General features: G+C 30.4%; 3 protein-coding genes across 3 annotated transcripts; 1 reads left to right on the forward strand and 2 right to left on the reverse strand.

Moving 5' to 3' along the window:
• Window positions 1–1466: 1466 nt before the first annotated feature.
• Tsp_06580 (conserved hypothetical protein) lies at window positions 1467–2373 on the reverse strand. The gene is made up of 3 exons (XM_003378642.1): window positions 2356–2373; window positions 1857–1957; window positions 1467–1680 (listed from the first exon to the last, which is right to left on the reverse strand). The coding sequence occupies exons 1-3, from the start codon at window positions 2371–2373 to the stop codon at window positions 1467–1469; spliced, it is 333 nt and encodes a 110-aa protein (XP_003378690.1).
• A 672-nt stretch (window positions 2374–3045) lies between these two features.
• On the forward strand, window positions 3046–3309 carry Tsp_06579 (conserved hypothetical protein). Its single transcript, XM_003378643.1, has 2 exons — window positions 3046–3255; window positions 3295–3309. The coding sequence occupies exons 1-2, from the start codon at window positions 3046–3048 to the stop codon at window positions 3307–3309; spliced, it is 225 nt and encodes a 74-aa protein (XP_003378691.1).
• A 242-nt stretch (window positions 3310–3551) lies between these two features.
• Window positions 3552–14686, reverse strand: Tsp_06578 (conserved hypothetical protein). Its single transcript, XM_003378644.1, has 11 exons — window positions 14503–14686; window positions 13573–13616; window positions 12318–12762; window positions 7851–9427; window positions 6459–6504; window positions 6077–6283; window positions 5275–5376; window positions 5048–5163; window positions 4829–4999; window positions 4384–4492; window positions 3552–3706 (listed from the first exon to the last, which is right to left on the reverse strand). The coding sequence occupies exons 1-11, from the start codon at window positions 14684–14686 to the stop codon at window positions 3552–3554; spliced, it is 3156 nt and encodes a 1051-aa protein (XP_003378692.1).
• Window positions 14687–14907: the final 221 nt, after the last annotated feature.

Genomic DNA, 14907 nt, shown 5'->3' on the forward strand with positions numbered 1-14907 from the left:
TCATGATTTTTGTTTTGCGTGATCGTTATTTTTTTTCATTGTTTAATAGTTTGTTGAGTTTGTAGTATAATTTTGAGTGTACATTAAATTGTTCCATCTGTCTGAATTCAAGTAATTTCATATTAATTGTACAGCATCGAAATTTGTTGTATTAATACTCTTTTAACAGCTAATTAAATTTAAGGATTGAAGCTTATTGCGATGTTATCAATAAAAAATTTCTGCTTTTGTCGTACGTAAATGTTGTTTTGTGTTTTGTTAAATTTTTAATGTTGCATCAAATTTATTAAATTTGTTTTGTGTTTTAATTTTGCTATCCTGTGAAATAAATTTAACACTGCTTTGAAATATGCTGTGGAATATTTCTTTATCATTTTACTTTATTTCACACTGCAATTATATTTATAGCCTCAACTAATGTTAAAATACAGTTTATGAAAACCTCTTCTTTTTTAATGTTTTTTTTGCTATAGATATTTACATTTATAATTGTGGCAAAACTAAAAATTACTGTTTTAATTTGCTTCAGTATATTTTATTATTAGTTGCTTTGAATATAATTTTGGCATATTTTATTAAATATTGTCTTAAGTAGGACTATTATAAGGTTAATTCAAATAACTTCATAGTAATATTCTTATATAAAGGAAATTGTTACACCAACCCTCATTTAGCAGCTAATTAAATTTAAAAATAAAAACTTGTAGGAATGTCAGTAATCACAAATTCTTTGTTTTACTATTACGTCATTTTAGTTACGGCTTTTGGTCAAATCAAGTAAAACTTAAGTTTGCAATTCTTCATGCAAAATTAGTATAAATTTGAAATATAGAAGAAATATTGTGAAATGATTTCTTTTTATTTCACATTGTGATTATATTTATAGCATTAACGAGAGTTAAAATGTAGTTCAGAAAACCACTTCTTTTTTTAATGTATTTTTTACTAGTCATTTGCATTTATAAGTGTGGCAAAACTAAAAGTCTCTGTTTTAACTTGCTGTTACAAATTTTAGTAATAGTTGTTTTGAATAGAATTTTAGTTTTATTGAATTGCATCATAAAAATTTCTTCTGCTGTTGTAAATATTTGACCAGTGACGCTATATTACACATTATGCTCTTTCAAAATGTTTTATAGACATTTCTTGTAATTTCATTTATTGTTTTGTTGTGTGTTAATCGCTTTTCACATTATTTAATATAATTTAACGTAATTTAATAATAATTCAATTCAATATATTATTTCATTATTTTACCACATTTATCTAATTTCCAAGCCACTGTTCAAATTAATCAGTAAATTGTTTATATTTATTGCCTTATTATGGATTCAACAAATTCACCTTTAAACGACCTTTCGAGTTTTCATGCAGAAAAAAACCCCTGATGGGTCGACATCTCCTGTGTAGCAACCTAAATCAGGCCACCTTATATATGCGTAGTGCTGACGCAATGGGATTACTTATTATTTGATCGCATCTTCAGTTCTGATACCCAATGGTTCAAACCACTTCATGCCAGGTGAGTCAGGGCAATAGCCTTTAGCAACGATAATTCTCAGTCTTACATGACTAACTGAATAATCAGCGTTGACAAAGCAACTTCCCATCAGTTCAAATGGCTTACCGTGGAAACTAAACGGTAAGAAAGCAGACGCAGCTAACTTCACAACGCCTTCACTTTTTTCACTCGTGAAATATCAATTACAGCTTGAAGCTGTTATTATTGGTAAAACAGCACCACCTATTTTCATTAGTAAAATATCATCAGTGGCTGTTTTTTTATTTTAAGTCATAACATAGTTATAATAATATTAACATCAATATTAACATTAATATTATCTTATTATTCTAACAACTCTGACAGTCGTTTCTTTATTTTTATCATATTAGATTGTGTTTCTGTTGGCTTTTGTGCCGGTGTTTTGTTACATTCATTTTCATCGTGTGCGCTTGTCTGTTGATTTTTTTGTTATGGTGTATTTGATTTTGCAATTTTTGTGATTTAATATTTTTAATCTGTTTTAAATGAAATATTTTTTTATTTATTCGATTTTGACGTTTTTCATTTTTGCTTAATATAAGAAATGTGTTTTCCAGTCTTATATCTTTTTAAATTCACAATTCGCATATTGTGAATCAGTATTAACTGAATGAAATTAAAATTCAATAATGATTGTAGCATATTTTAATACACTCATAATATTTTTAAAATAATAAATCACTGAAATATTAACAAATATTATTCGGTTAGTTAGTGTCTAGTTTATTATGATATGTGTGATATGCTAAAACAAGTGTTGAATGAATACCAACTTCGTGTTATCTCTTGATTATGAAGGTAAATATAAATACCCTATAAATTGGAGACATTCACATTCACAGATGATACCTTTTATTCCATTCTCATGTGCAACATATTCATACTGTACTTAAACATGATTTTCTTTAATAACAATACCGTACAAATCTGATCCAATCTAACAATCTGGTATTTAATCCTGTTATATTATGGCAAGATCAACTAAACGTGGTGGGAAAAAAAACCGTAAAGTTGTATTCAGGAAGAACAGACTGAAGAACAAATGGAAAAACGAAAAACGGAAGCGTGGAATTAGAGTGTAATAGTATTACAAAATTTTTGCACTAATGCACTGGTCAGCTTTAAATGTCGTTCGACTAATGTGTTATTTTCAAGCAGAAAAGGAGTGATTTCGAATTCCATCACAAAAATTGTGCAATGAGAAATAACTTTAAATACTGTGAATGTTTTATATTAAGAAATTTAAAAGTTTATGATGGATATTTTTAGGCAAAACAATCTTATTCAACAAGTTTGGGACAAAACTGCATCTAATAAGAAAAACATGCGTAGAATGGGGCTTGTTTTTGACGTAAACGGTCGTTTATCTGGCATGGTATTTTTATGTTGGCTTCATTAAATTTTAAAATTACTTTCAGTTTGCTATCTTATTGTAAAGTGCTTTCATTTGATCATTAGTTTTTGTATGATTTTGATGATTAATATGAAATAGTTTCAGGCTAATGAAAAAGTTGGCAACAATGAAGACAACCAAACATCGAAATTTATCGAAAGTAATGGTGTTTTCTTCAACAATCATTTATTACAAAAGCATTTTAATTTTAGCTTTTGAGGAAGAACTGAAAAAGAGATGTGTGAAAAGTCATTATTTACCAATTTCAGAATTGAAATTTTTAGTTTACATGATGGAAAAGCACGGTGAAGATTTTGAAGTGAGTTAAACAGTATTAAGTAATAATATATGTATGCAGGCATACTCCGCTTAACGCTCTTGGCTCGTTCCTGAGAAAAGAGCGTTAAGCGAAACAGCGTTGTACGGGGTCGTTATAGCATGTGTTTATAGTACATCCGTTCCAACAAAAATCAGAATATATACAGCAAAATTTGAAATATTCATAAAAATGTTTACATATTTTATTGTATTAATCGTTGTAATGATAGACCAGGCTTTGATTTCTCAACTTTAGGTTTCTTGGTGATGAAACTATGAAGCGTTAACTGTCTTACCTTACAGTTTTCTTTCATGTAGAATTTCTTGATAACAAGATATCATTTCAAGAACATCCTGTCTTGCTTTGTAACTCCGTTCATCCTCAGGATCCTGTTCTGTGAACTGGTCCATGATTTCTCTAATGTTGGTGATGCTATTCTTTGGGAATTCTGCTGTTATAGTTCTCAAAGGTATAATATCCTCTTTTGAATCAACGACTGTTGGCGTTTATTATCAGTGCATAAACAATGCCAGCCGTTTCAACTCATCATTGACAAGGCTCTCGTTATGAGGTAATGAACACAGCACACCAAAAATACATGACCGAATATATGAAATCTAACAGAATCCAAACCAGTTATCGTAAATAATTGATAGAATGTATGAAATAACTCAAGCAGCATGATGTAATAAAATCGTTTCAGTACTGTTAAAAATATTTAGCCAAATGAGAAATTCATGAAATTTAAGGAAAAATGAGTCACGTGACATGCCAAAAAACTGGCGTTAAGCGGGGTATGCCTGTATATATATATAGTAATGAATCTTTGAAATATTTCTTAATTGTAATTTCTCTAAACAGGCAATGGCGCGCGACTCTAGGAATTATTTTCAACGTACAAGCGGTCAAATGAGACGAGCTATTCAAGCTTTCAAGAAAATGCCTATACAGTATAATGCTTATTTGCGATTGAAAAATGCTGCAGTTAATGAATAAAATTATTGGAAATAATCGTCAATTAAATGCATTGAGACATCGTAATTTGGCACAGGATGCAATTTTAATGCTACAGACATCGAAATCAAAATGGGCCGATTGTTTGTTGAAATCGCATTCTAACATACTCACAAGGAAGAATGCCGTAAACACGAAAGCGATGAATGCACGTGTAAGGCATATTTCCGTAGTTTCCAATAATTTCAACGTGTATTATTGATGTCATTTGAATTCGTTCAGCCTGAATGTAAAACGTTTGATAACTGTCTATGGAAGAAAAGCAACGCTCTTACTTCTACCGAAAAATACTGTATTTCACTGCTATTCGCATTATAAATATAAGAACCAAATAACCATGGCTTTTTATCTTTCAAATTCACTAAACCCTAAAAGTAATGACAATAAAATATGATAATATTTTAATTTTATTAACAATATTATATTGAATAACAAATCGTAGTTTATTTAAAGATGTAAAGCTAAATTTTAATTAATATCCATTAATTGATTAAACTCTCTTATAATTATATGATGAAATGAAATTCACGTAATGCAAAAAATTAAAACGTTGTCTTACATAAAAATTTATTTCTTTTGGTGCAGTAAGTTTCCTGTAGTTCACCGTCTCATTTGAAGATGCACTGTGTTCATAAGAAAAGCCAGTTATTAGAACATTACTTTTCAGTCCGATTATCAAATTGCCTTTATTTCCTTTAAATGTCCAGCATTCATCAGATTTTGTATCATGCTAAATAGATAAAATTAAAACATAAAAATATTCAAATTTACAACTTACAGTGATTACTTTTCTTGCTGATTGATAAAACGTTAAATACCGATAGCCTGTCCAATAAGACAAAAAAGAGCCACATGGATAAGGTTCCGTTTCGGGAATATCCAGAATTTTAGCCCCTGTAAAGGAATAAAATTAACAAGCAATTTAATTTGTAGCACATTTTATACAAATGATACAGAATTCCACGTTTTTTAAAATATTGCCGATTTTTCAAAAAACAGAATTACCGTTATATTCATCGGCAAAATTGATCCATTTGAATCTATTACTCAGAAAATTATTTAGTAGAGAGGACAACACTTTATCATTATGGGTAATGGTTTGATTTCCTGAAATATCAATTTTCCTTTCAAAACAATAAATTATTACTGTTTCTTACCTTCAAAATTTATTTCATTCCGTTTCTTTTCATTGTAATATTCGTCCACTTCTTTTAATAATGTAAGCTGTTTACTAAATAAAAGTTATCCATCTTTGATCAAAATACTTAATAATAATAATAATAATAATAATAATAATAATAATAATGTTACTTATTTTCTATCAGCGGTTCTTCCTTCATTTTGTGCTCATCAAAATATTCGCCAATTTTTTTCTCGTGATTATAAAAACTCGATGTTAAATGAAGAATCATGTTCAGATTTTTTTCTAATTCCTTGTTTCTTGCCATAATATCTGTTAATAAAATTTCAATTTCTTTTCTCTCAGATTCCCAGTGATTCCAACCATTGCATTGAAGTATTTTCCGCATTATCTCTAATAAATATTTGAAATATAAATAACGTATATTGTAAATTATAAATAACATTTAATCTACACATTAAAAATGATAATATCACGAATCTTCATATGAATATTTTAGCATAAATAATTAACCAGGTTAAAGTATTACACTAATGTAAATCTCCACAAACATTAAATGAAAAAAACGATAAATTTCAATGTCGAAAATTCATTCGATTACATATTCAAAATGATGATATTCGACTTATATCTTTTACTTGAAAATTAAAATTTAGAGAAACTTACCAGTACCACAGGTTACAGCAGATAACAATATAATTATATAAAATAGTAATTTCATCCACAAAACATAAAATCTTTCTTCAGATGCAATTAGCTCTGCTTCAAAGCGCACAGCGGAACTTACATTTGACGTTGCAGTGCGCTTTGAAGATCTGCTATTTGAAAGTGGAACAGAATCATTCAGAGATATAGAAGAATTGAATGAACGATCTGCAAGTCTAGATAGAAATACATCACAAATTTTATACTGAATAATCATGCATGCAAAAACAAATCCCATAAAGTTTTCATTTAAAATAGCACGTATCACATATCTACATTAATCTTTTTCACCATTTCAACAGTTAATGGACATTTAAATTACTTAATTCAAAGAATAACTTACAAATATCATAGCTTGAAACAAGCAGTGCATAAATTACATTTCGTTTCTGGGATAAATTTAGTGGAAATAAAAGGCGAAAAGAAAAGTTCACTTTAAATTAATGTTGTTTGGCATTGGTACTTACTCAGAATCTTCACAGTGGTATTGATTTAGATAACGCCAAATCATGGAAAGGTGAAATTAAAACTTTATCCCTTAGTTTTTGAGTTAAGGAACATAATTTTTAAAAATACTACAGTACGCATTAGTTCGACAGTCAGGTAGTAAAGATAGTATGTAAAAAGGACGTGTTACTGTTCAAAGTTGTAACGCTATCCACCAAATATGACAAAAATATCGGTTTGCCAGAAGTATTTAAATAAAGTTCAAATATTATCTGAAATAGTGCATAATCCTTTAATGTAAACTAGATAATCGAACTAATGAAATTCTAAAGTAAATCAAAAAATTTAACAAAAATTGCTCCAATTTGTCTCTTGTGATGTATTTCTAAACTACAATTGGGTTTACCGCATTAAACTAATATGAGTATTCTAAGGTTTAGAAATACTAAAGTGACACAAATATCCTCCTGAAACACAAACTATTTTGCTAGCAGTTTGTATATTGAAAAAATGATATTTGTATTATTAATTATTTTCTTAATCCATTATTTATAAATTTAGGTAAGATGAATTCTTTTTTTCAAAAAACACAAATATTGCCGATTAATGACGATAAAAGCCAAAGGCTAATGTATTATTTTATTACTTAAATTATATCATAAAAAGTATTGAAGACGATATTGTAATTTATACTTTGTGATTAAAAATAATTCATTGTCATCTAAAAAAGATTAAGAATAGTTGTTGTTTGTGTTGTTTGCCAGATGTGCTTCACTTTCGTATATCTTTTTGTTTTAATTGTACTACATGTGCTCTGTTTCTGTCTGTCATTTGCATTATTGTAAACGTATTGCAAAATGTAAATTTTTGCGTTGTTGACATTTACAAGAATACTCTCCGACCACAACGACAGCGTATCGTATATAGTTTAGAACATCATGCATTTACCAATTCTATTATCAGGGAATTTACAATTCCCGCAAAATATATATATATATATATATCAAGGATATCATAATGTGCATCTGTATTAATTATTTGCCCTTTATAATAATAGCTATATTATAATCCCCTTCTGTTGGATATATATATATATATGATGAATATCAAATGTTCACTGTACAAGAAGTAGCAGTATAAACTGTTTAATATTTTCAAAATGCACAAGAACAGATAAAAAGTACTGACTGCATAGCTAAAAAAATAATTCATGAAAATTCACCTGGATAAAAAAACTCTCCCTTTCAATTTTCATTCAAAATCAATAAAGCAGATGTTCCAGTCATACAATGCTAGTAGTAAAATGTGCTGAAGTGGTTGTCGTTGCATCAGGTAATGAACTGATTGTCGATGTTTTTGTTGTAGCTTTGTTTGCATCATAAAGAGGATTTACATTCCAACTTAACTGAGTTGTCCGTTTTTCTACACTGTTGCTATTTATTGGAGGTTTGAATGTTGGATCATTGCCAGTGGAGCGTATTTCTGCATCTACAGATTGAACTGAAGTCGCAGGGATATTTCTGCTTCTGCTGCTTGGTGGTGGCTTCGTTAAGGACCACTGCTGTTGCTGCTTATTAAGTGTTGTTGAATTGGATAAATTTGCATAACTGGATTGTCTGCTTCCATAAGACTGAAAAGCATTATTGCTTGGTGTTCTCCGAGGCTCAAATGCTGATGGTCGATTTGCTCTTTGTGATCGACTAATAGTGGCATAAGGAGCGCGGTCAAGGGAGTGGACAGTTGATTCACCTACTTTTGGACTTTCCCATCCATGCGAATGATGATACAACGTTGTATGGCTGTTTTGCTTTTGCCGATCTGCCGCTCTGGGCAATGTACCGAACGTGCTTACATTGTCTTCACATAATGCTAGTCTTGATGACCAATTAAGTTCCGGGTTATTTAGTGGTGCTAATTTTTGTGATTTTGTCGAATCTTCAGTGCCGTGGTGGGACTTAAGCCAATAAACTTCACCTGCCCCTTTTGAAGCATTATTACATTTTTCTGCTGCTTGCAACAACGCAAGCTTTTTGCATTCATTGTTTGTGGCAAACGCCAGTTCATCCGACAGCAAAATCAGTGTTGATTCGTTGCAAGCCTGGCCTTCTAGTGTGCGCATGTCGAGCAAGTTTCCCAATTCTGTTAATGTATGCCTGACAGTAAATGTCCAGTCACGTTTCAGTGTTAACCCTAGCCAAAGTAGTATCCAAAGAAACAGATAGCAGACGTCGCTTATAATACAGCTGAGAAGCATCGGTTGAGGCTGATGCTGATACAACACCATCAAATCGTACAGAATCGGTGCTTTGCAAAGCACCATCATAACAAGCATCACAATCGCTGCTATATGTGCAGAATAGCCTTCACAATATACACTATAAACTTTATGTAGTAATCTACAATGACCTCGGGCTGACAGCACGCAAAGACAGTACTTGTTGTACCCGTAACCGTAGACGACCATCGAAGCAAATAGCATAACAGCTGTAGTTGCTAAATATATGATAACCAAAAAGGGCTCTTGAAGTAGAAATGGAGTCTGATGAGCAGGATCGTATAATCCAGCTATGTAAACCTGGCGTAAAATTGAGTAAGCAACAAAGCAAAAAAGTGCACTGATTGCATGAATCATTAGATGCATGCTAAACACTAAGCTGAAACTTCGACTAGCTCGCCAAAAAACTGACGGATAAACAATAGCAAACGCTGCCAGAGCGCAAGCATAGTTCAAAAACGGAAGCGAAATGCCAAATGTGCGAACAGGAATTACAGTCTGATGTAATTTCTGTTCTATTCGACTGTCGTTTTCATATGGTGCATATGAGGGAATACGGAATCGCTGATTTCGATATACAAATTTTAATTCTGTAAACCATATTTCATCTAAAATGAAAAGAACCTTTCAAAATATGCCAATGCAACTTTTAGGTAAGATTTTATCAAATTAAATTGTTTAAAACAAATATATTATTAAAAAAAATTATGAACTTCAGTATTAGTAAAATTTAAAACTTTTCCAAGCCTACATTTTTTGTAAAGCTCTATAAAAATGATTTAAAGTTTATCATATTACAACTGCTTCTTCAATCAAATTACTTTTATTACAACAATAAATTATCACTTTAACATTAATCATAAAAAATCTTTTAATGATAATTAGTGCAAGTTTAAATTATTGTTTTAGACGGAGCGGTTTAGAAATAAAATTAGCAGCATCATTATGAACAGCGTCCAAAATGTTGCATTTTAAAACACAGCTGTTGTGCTATTAGGAAAAAATTTGTTATCATACTTCAAGCCATTGCAAAAGATGTCTTTGGCTAATAAATTAATAACACCTGGCGATGGAGAACATAAAGCAATCTAATCTTACTTGAAACGAAATTTCGTCATCAATAAAGCTATAAATAGATAATTCAACGAACATTTTACCAAGTAAAATTTACATCTGCTAATACTTGTTAAATTTTTTGTGAGTTCTTTTTTCTGAATTTCAGATTAACATGCTTTACTGGTTAAAAATATTGTGTTTGCGCAACTAAACTGTAAACGTGATTAATATTTAAAACAAAAAGAAAAAACTTTAAAAATTTTCGTAATATATTTTTTTGAAAAATTATCCTTTTAAACTGAGCTCTTAAACATTTTTTCAGCGAAATAATTCCTATTTAAGTAAGATTAAAAAATTTTAAATGTCTTGCTTTGAAGTTTTATTTAAATTAAAATCTTTTCCGTGTCTACGCTGGAATCGTTTTTCACACGTATCCACTAATTTGGAACCTAGATTTTATGAATGGTAATCTTACTTATTACAGTTTAAAAATTATAAATAAAAATTTCATAATATCTAAGAATTTCAAATTATAGTTGAAACAAGGAAAAACCTGTTAATAATTAAAAATAACTTAATTACTACAATTTAGTGAATAATGTGCAAGAAAGGAATAAATTTAATAAATGAACTACGATAGCTTGAAATGCAATTTCATATGTTTACACTGTTGCAGAAGATTAACGACATTTTCGTATATCACTGAAAGCTTCATCATTGCCTAAACAGTTGATTGAAGGAATGTCAAAATGTTGTTAATTTGATAAATGAAAAGTGTATAAATTAAATCTAACCATTTCAAGAAAAGTTTTTCAAATAGTGGCAAAACAGAGGCTTGCTTGTTCAATAACTATTTGTTGTTGTATAGACACTGATGAGTAATCTTAATAAATAAAAATCACTGTGTAAAAATTAGAAAAAGCTTAAAAGAAATAATTCGGTAATGCTAGTTCAAACTGATGGTTTCATAGTTTGATAGCATTGGTTTGTGCAAGCAACAAGTTTCATCAATAATGCGTCTATCAATAATTAATTTTTATCAAACATAGCACGTTAACATCGCAGCTAACTCCATGTGGGTGCTCTTCAAGCTTTATAGTCATAGCAATTTGTCGAGTAATGTTTAATTTAAATAATTCACGTTTCATGCCATTTGAAATGTGAAAGTGAATCAACTATTCAGATTAAATTAGAATACTGCTTTGAAATTGAACATTCATTCATTCATACCATACCAACAATATAAAAAATGCTAGAACACCAACCATATAACAATATAAAAAATACCAACAATATAAAAAATGCCAGAATTTCATATTATATGCAAAGAATAATAGTGAAAATGTAAAAAATTAAGATTTAAACGAAATAATTTCGGAAATAAAATATTTTATGAATTATATATAATCTTCAATCTGTGAAGTAAATTTCTGATAAATTAACTTATTAAAATTTTAATTTAAACATGTTTCCGATGTAGACGAAAAATAGTTAATGTAATACAAAAATTATAGCTACCATTTGAGAATGTTATGCAGAAAAACAAATGAAAACTTTTTCAATACACAATTAATTTTTTTACTTAACTTGGCAAGAACTTCAAATTGCATATCTTAAAACTTTAAAATGCATATGAACATCGTATCTACATATCAGCAAAATGTGCTACAAAAATAAAATAGTAATAATGATGTGAAATGATGATATTACAAAATAAATATTAATAAATACTACTATGTACATTTCATTATAAAAATTATACTAACTGATTAGAAATTATAAGCTTAACCAAAAAATTACAACCAGCGTACTGAAATAATGTGTTCATTTGCCTAATCTTTAATTTATTTCTTACTCATCTAGATGTAATAAGGGATTATATTTTATTTATTCAAGGTTTATTCATGGCATATGAAATGCTTACATTTAATATTTGAACTGAATCTAATTAAATTCAAAAAAATAACTAGCAGTAGTTCAATTTTTATCATCACAAATAAAGTTTACTTTTCTTTATTTAATCGTACATCTTGGAAATCAATGAGCTAAGCATACTAACTGTAGTTGGCATTTATTCAATCTCCTATATATATACATAGACATATGCATAAGTTTTTCTAAAATTATCCTTTACACTATGATAACCGAATAAATGTTTTTCTGTTTTCACTTTCAAAGACATATTTTCAATTCTTGTCTTTAATATGTAAAAATCGTTTACTCTCTTCAAGCATAAAATATAACTGCGAATTGTGATATAGGACTTGTTTGCCAAATGCAAAAACATCTAACTACGTCTAATAAACAACAAACGTCAAAACGTAAACATCGAATATGACTGGCACGATAAAGCGACAGGCGCGTTAGATGAGCGGCTAAGTAACATGTCAACAGGATATTAATCAAAAAAGGGAAAATACTTACCAATTCTTAGTTGAGATTCATCTCCTTGAAATTCAGCTTCAACCAGCGCTCCACAAAGCAAAAAAGTACTAGCAATGATCAAATGAAGGGTCTGAGTAACTGGTAAACCATGAAGCCAACATGCTTTCAATTTCCGGCAGCACCAGTTACCAGCGGTGTGAATAATTGGGGGTCGTTTTTCGCCAATTCGAACACAATCGTTGGCCAAATTTCCAACTTTAAAAATGGCCGAAACAATGAAAAATGGCAATAACGTTACGGCTAAGCCATGTAAGCCGATGTAAAGTGGCAAAAAGCTAGATGAATTTTCATTCAATTTGCTTTCTGCTAAAGTCGAATATCGTTCTATTCCAACATAAAGTAAATAGCCTTGCAAGAACACGAAAAAGAAGCAATACCAAATCGAGGCGATCGAATTTAACTCAGCTCTGTACAAGCAGCCCATCTTAAATCAATAAGCTATTTTATATTATAAAAACGATGGGGAAAAAGTTAGCTTGAAACTGATAGCAGAGACGAACTGAACAGAGCCATGTCTACGAACAGCATGCGCAACCAAGACGCTGGCATCGTTTGATGGCTAAGAGAGAAAAAGCACAGCCGCGCCAAACTTTTCACTGCCAAACAAGTAACCAAGCTTTCTCTTCCTTTCTTTTGCTCATTCTCATTCACGCATCTTCATTCTCTCTTCTTCTTCTTCTTTCTCTCTTACCCTCTATTCTCACTGCTATTTCTCTCTCTCTCTCTCTCTCCTTCTCTATCCCTCTTTCTCCCTCTCCCTCTACCCCTTTGTCATTCACTTTCCCTCTCTTTCTCTCGCTCTCGCTCTCTTCCTCTCTTTCTTCTTTTTCTTGTCTTCGAATCCAACATGCTTTGACAAGCATTTGCCGCCGTTTAATGCTTACGCCATCTGGATATAATTTTGCTACTGACCTTTGAAAACATTGTCTCATTTGGCAGACAATCGATGCAAACGCTTTTTCCACTTTGTCTATGCTGATTGAATAAAATGATCAATAAAACGGTCCTACTAATAAATAAATTGAACATGCCGAGTGAAGCTTTTTCAGCTGCTTATGCAGATGAACCTCCGATCTAGAATGTATTGATTCTAGAAAGAATGACGTCCTTTTGAATATTAAATCTCTAGATCAATGAAAAGACCGCAAAGAAGGCAGTCAGTCATTTTGCTTCAGTGATAGATATCATGGCAAAAAGTCAACTGGGTAAAATAAAACTCGCCGTCGTTATTCACCTTATTACTTGTTAAAATATCTACACGAATAAATTCATTGTAAACTAAAAAAAAGGATTTATTTATTCAATGGAAACTCTATGTAAAATAAAACTTCATTTCATAGACTTTGTTATGTTTGCATCAATTGATTTACACTAAGTGAAGAGCTTCATGCAAAAAGTATTTTCCACTCTTCCACGACTGGATCATTGAAAGTTTGTATCTGCAAATTGTTCAAAAAAAAGTTTGATAAAATCCAAATTACTTTTATTCAAAAATTTCAATGCTTACCTTTTTAATTTGAAAATTAAAAAATTAGCGTATTAAAATGCAAAACAACATTTACTTTCAATTTAATCAATACCGTCTTAATAATATTTTTAAAGTATAAAGAAATGTTTTCCATTGAATTTTAAGTCTCTTTTTAATGTTTTATGCAATATTGCTAATGTAATACTAATTTATATTTGTAATAACTATCATTAATGGTAAAAGTGTTTTGCAGAAAAAAGCCTCTAACAAAGTTAAAACTAAGGTAATTATAATTGTAATTCTGTAAAGTTTTTAAAGGAATAATAACGGTAATTTAATAATAATAACGGTGTATTACAATGTGCATGCAAAAAAACTGAAATTTTATCTTTTTATATGTTAAATCTTATTTTTTGTTTCACAAGGGTTTTCACTAACAAATTCTTCATATGTAATGCATGTCATTATTGGAAATATTTAAAACTCAGTACATATAAATAAATTTAAATCGGCGTGCTAGTGGCCGTACACCCAGCGGACATCAAGTGATCCACCTTCCGTGCTGGATGAGCCGAGGAGTTTCCAAGTTGTCGCAGTCATCGCGACCACCACGGAAGCGTTCTCTCTCTGCTCAAATACGATGAACTCAGAAATAGATGACGAAAAGAAAAGAACTCAGTCAAGGTGATATCGTACTCGTAACGGAAGACAACGTCAAAAGAGAAAATTGGCCAATCGGAAGAATAACATCTATGTTTCCATGAAGTGATGGACTGATAAAAATAGTACAAGTGAAGACAACAAAAGGAATATTTATACGACCCATGGTGAGACTATACTTGTTAGAATCAGCAAATGTAGTATGATGGACGTTGTCCATCGCAGAGAGAATGTTATGAATTGTGGTAAGAAATAGATCCTGAACATCATAATGCGCTTACTGTATTATCACTGTATTGATAAATATCGAATAAGAATAAATATTTATTTCGTCGATTATTGGTGACCTAGTGCAGTCGTTACTGTCGAAACAGTTGCTGTGTCATGAAAATGAAGGTGAAGTTGTAGGTGCGTTTGAAATTACTGTTTACGTAGTAAATT

Source organism: Trichinella spiralis (assembly GCF_000181795.1).
Source record: "Trichinella spiralis strain ISS 195 chromosome Unknown Scfld4, whole genome shotgun sequence".
Taxonomy (NCBI): domain Eukaryota; kingdom Metazoa; phylum Nematoda; class Enoplea; order Trichinellida; family Trichinellidae; genus Trichinella; species Trichinella spiralis.

Excerpts from the sequence above, each read along its gene's own strand:
- Tsp_06580 (XM_003378642.1), bottom strand. Across the intron at positions 1,681-1,856 it reads AAGAAACGACTGTCAGAGTT|TGAAGGCGTTGTGAAGTTAG; the intron begins GTTAGAATAATA and ends GAGTGAAAAAAG.
- Tsp_06578 (XM_003378644.1), bottom strand. The coding sequence starts at position 14,686 with ATGGACAACGTCCATCATACTACATTTGCTGATTCTAACAAGTATAGT. Across the intron at positions 12,763-13,572 it reads ATATTTTAACAAGTAATAAG|ATGGGCTGCTTGTACAGAGC; the intron begins GTGAATAACGAC and ends TATTGATTTAAG. Across the intron at positions 5,164-5,274 it reads TTTTGCCGATGAATATAACG|GGGCTAAAATTCTGGATATT; the intron begins GTAATTCTGTTT and ends ATTCCTTTACAG.
- Tsp_06579 (XM_003378643.1), top strand. The coding sequence starts at position 3,046 with ATGAAAAAGTTGGCAACAATGAAGACAACCAAACATCGAAATTTATCG.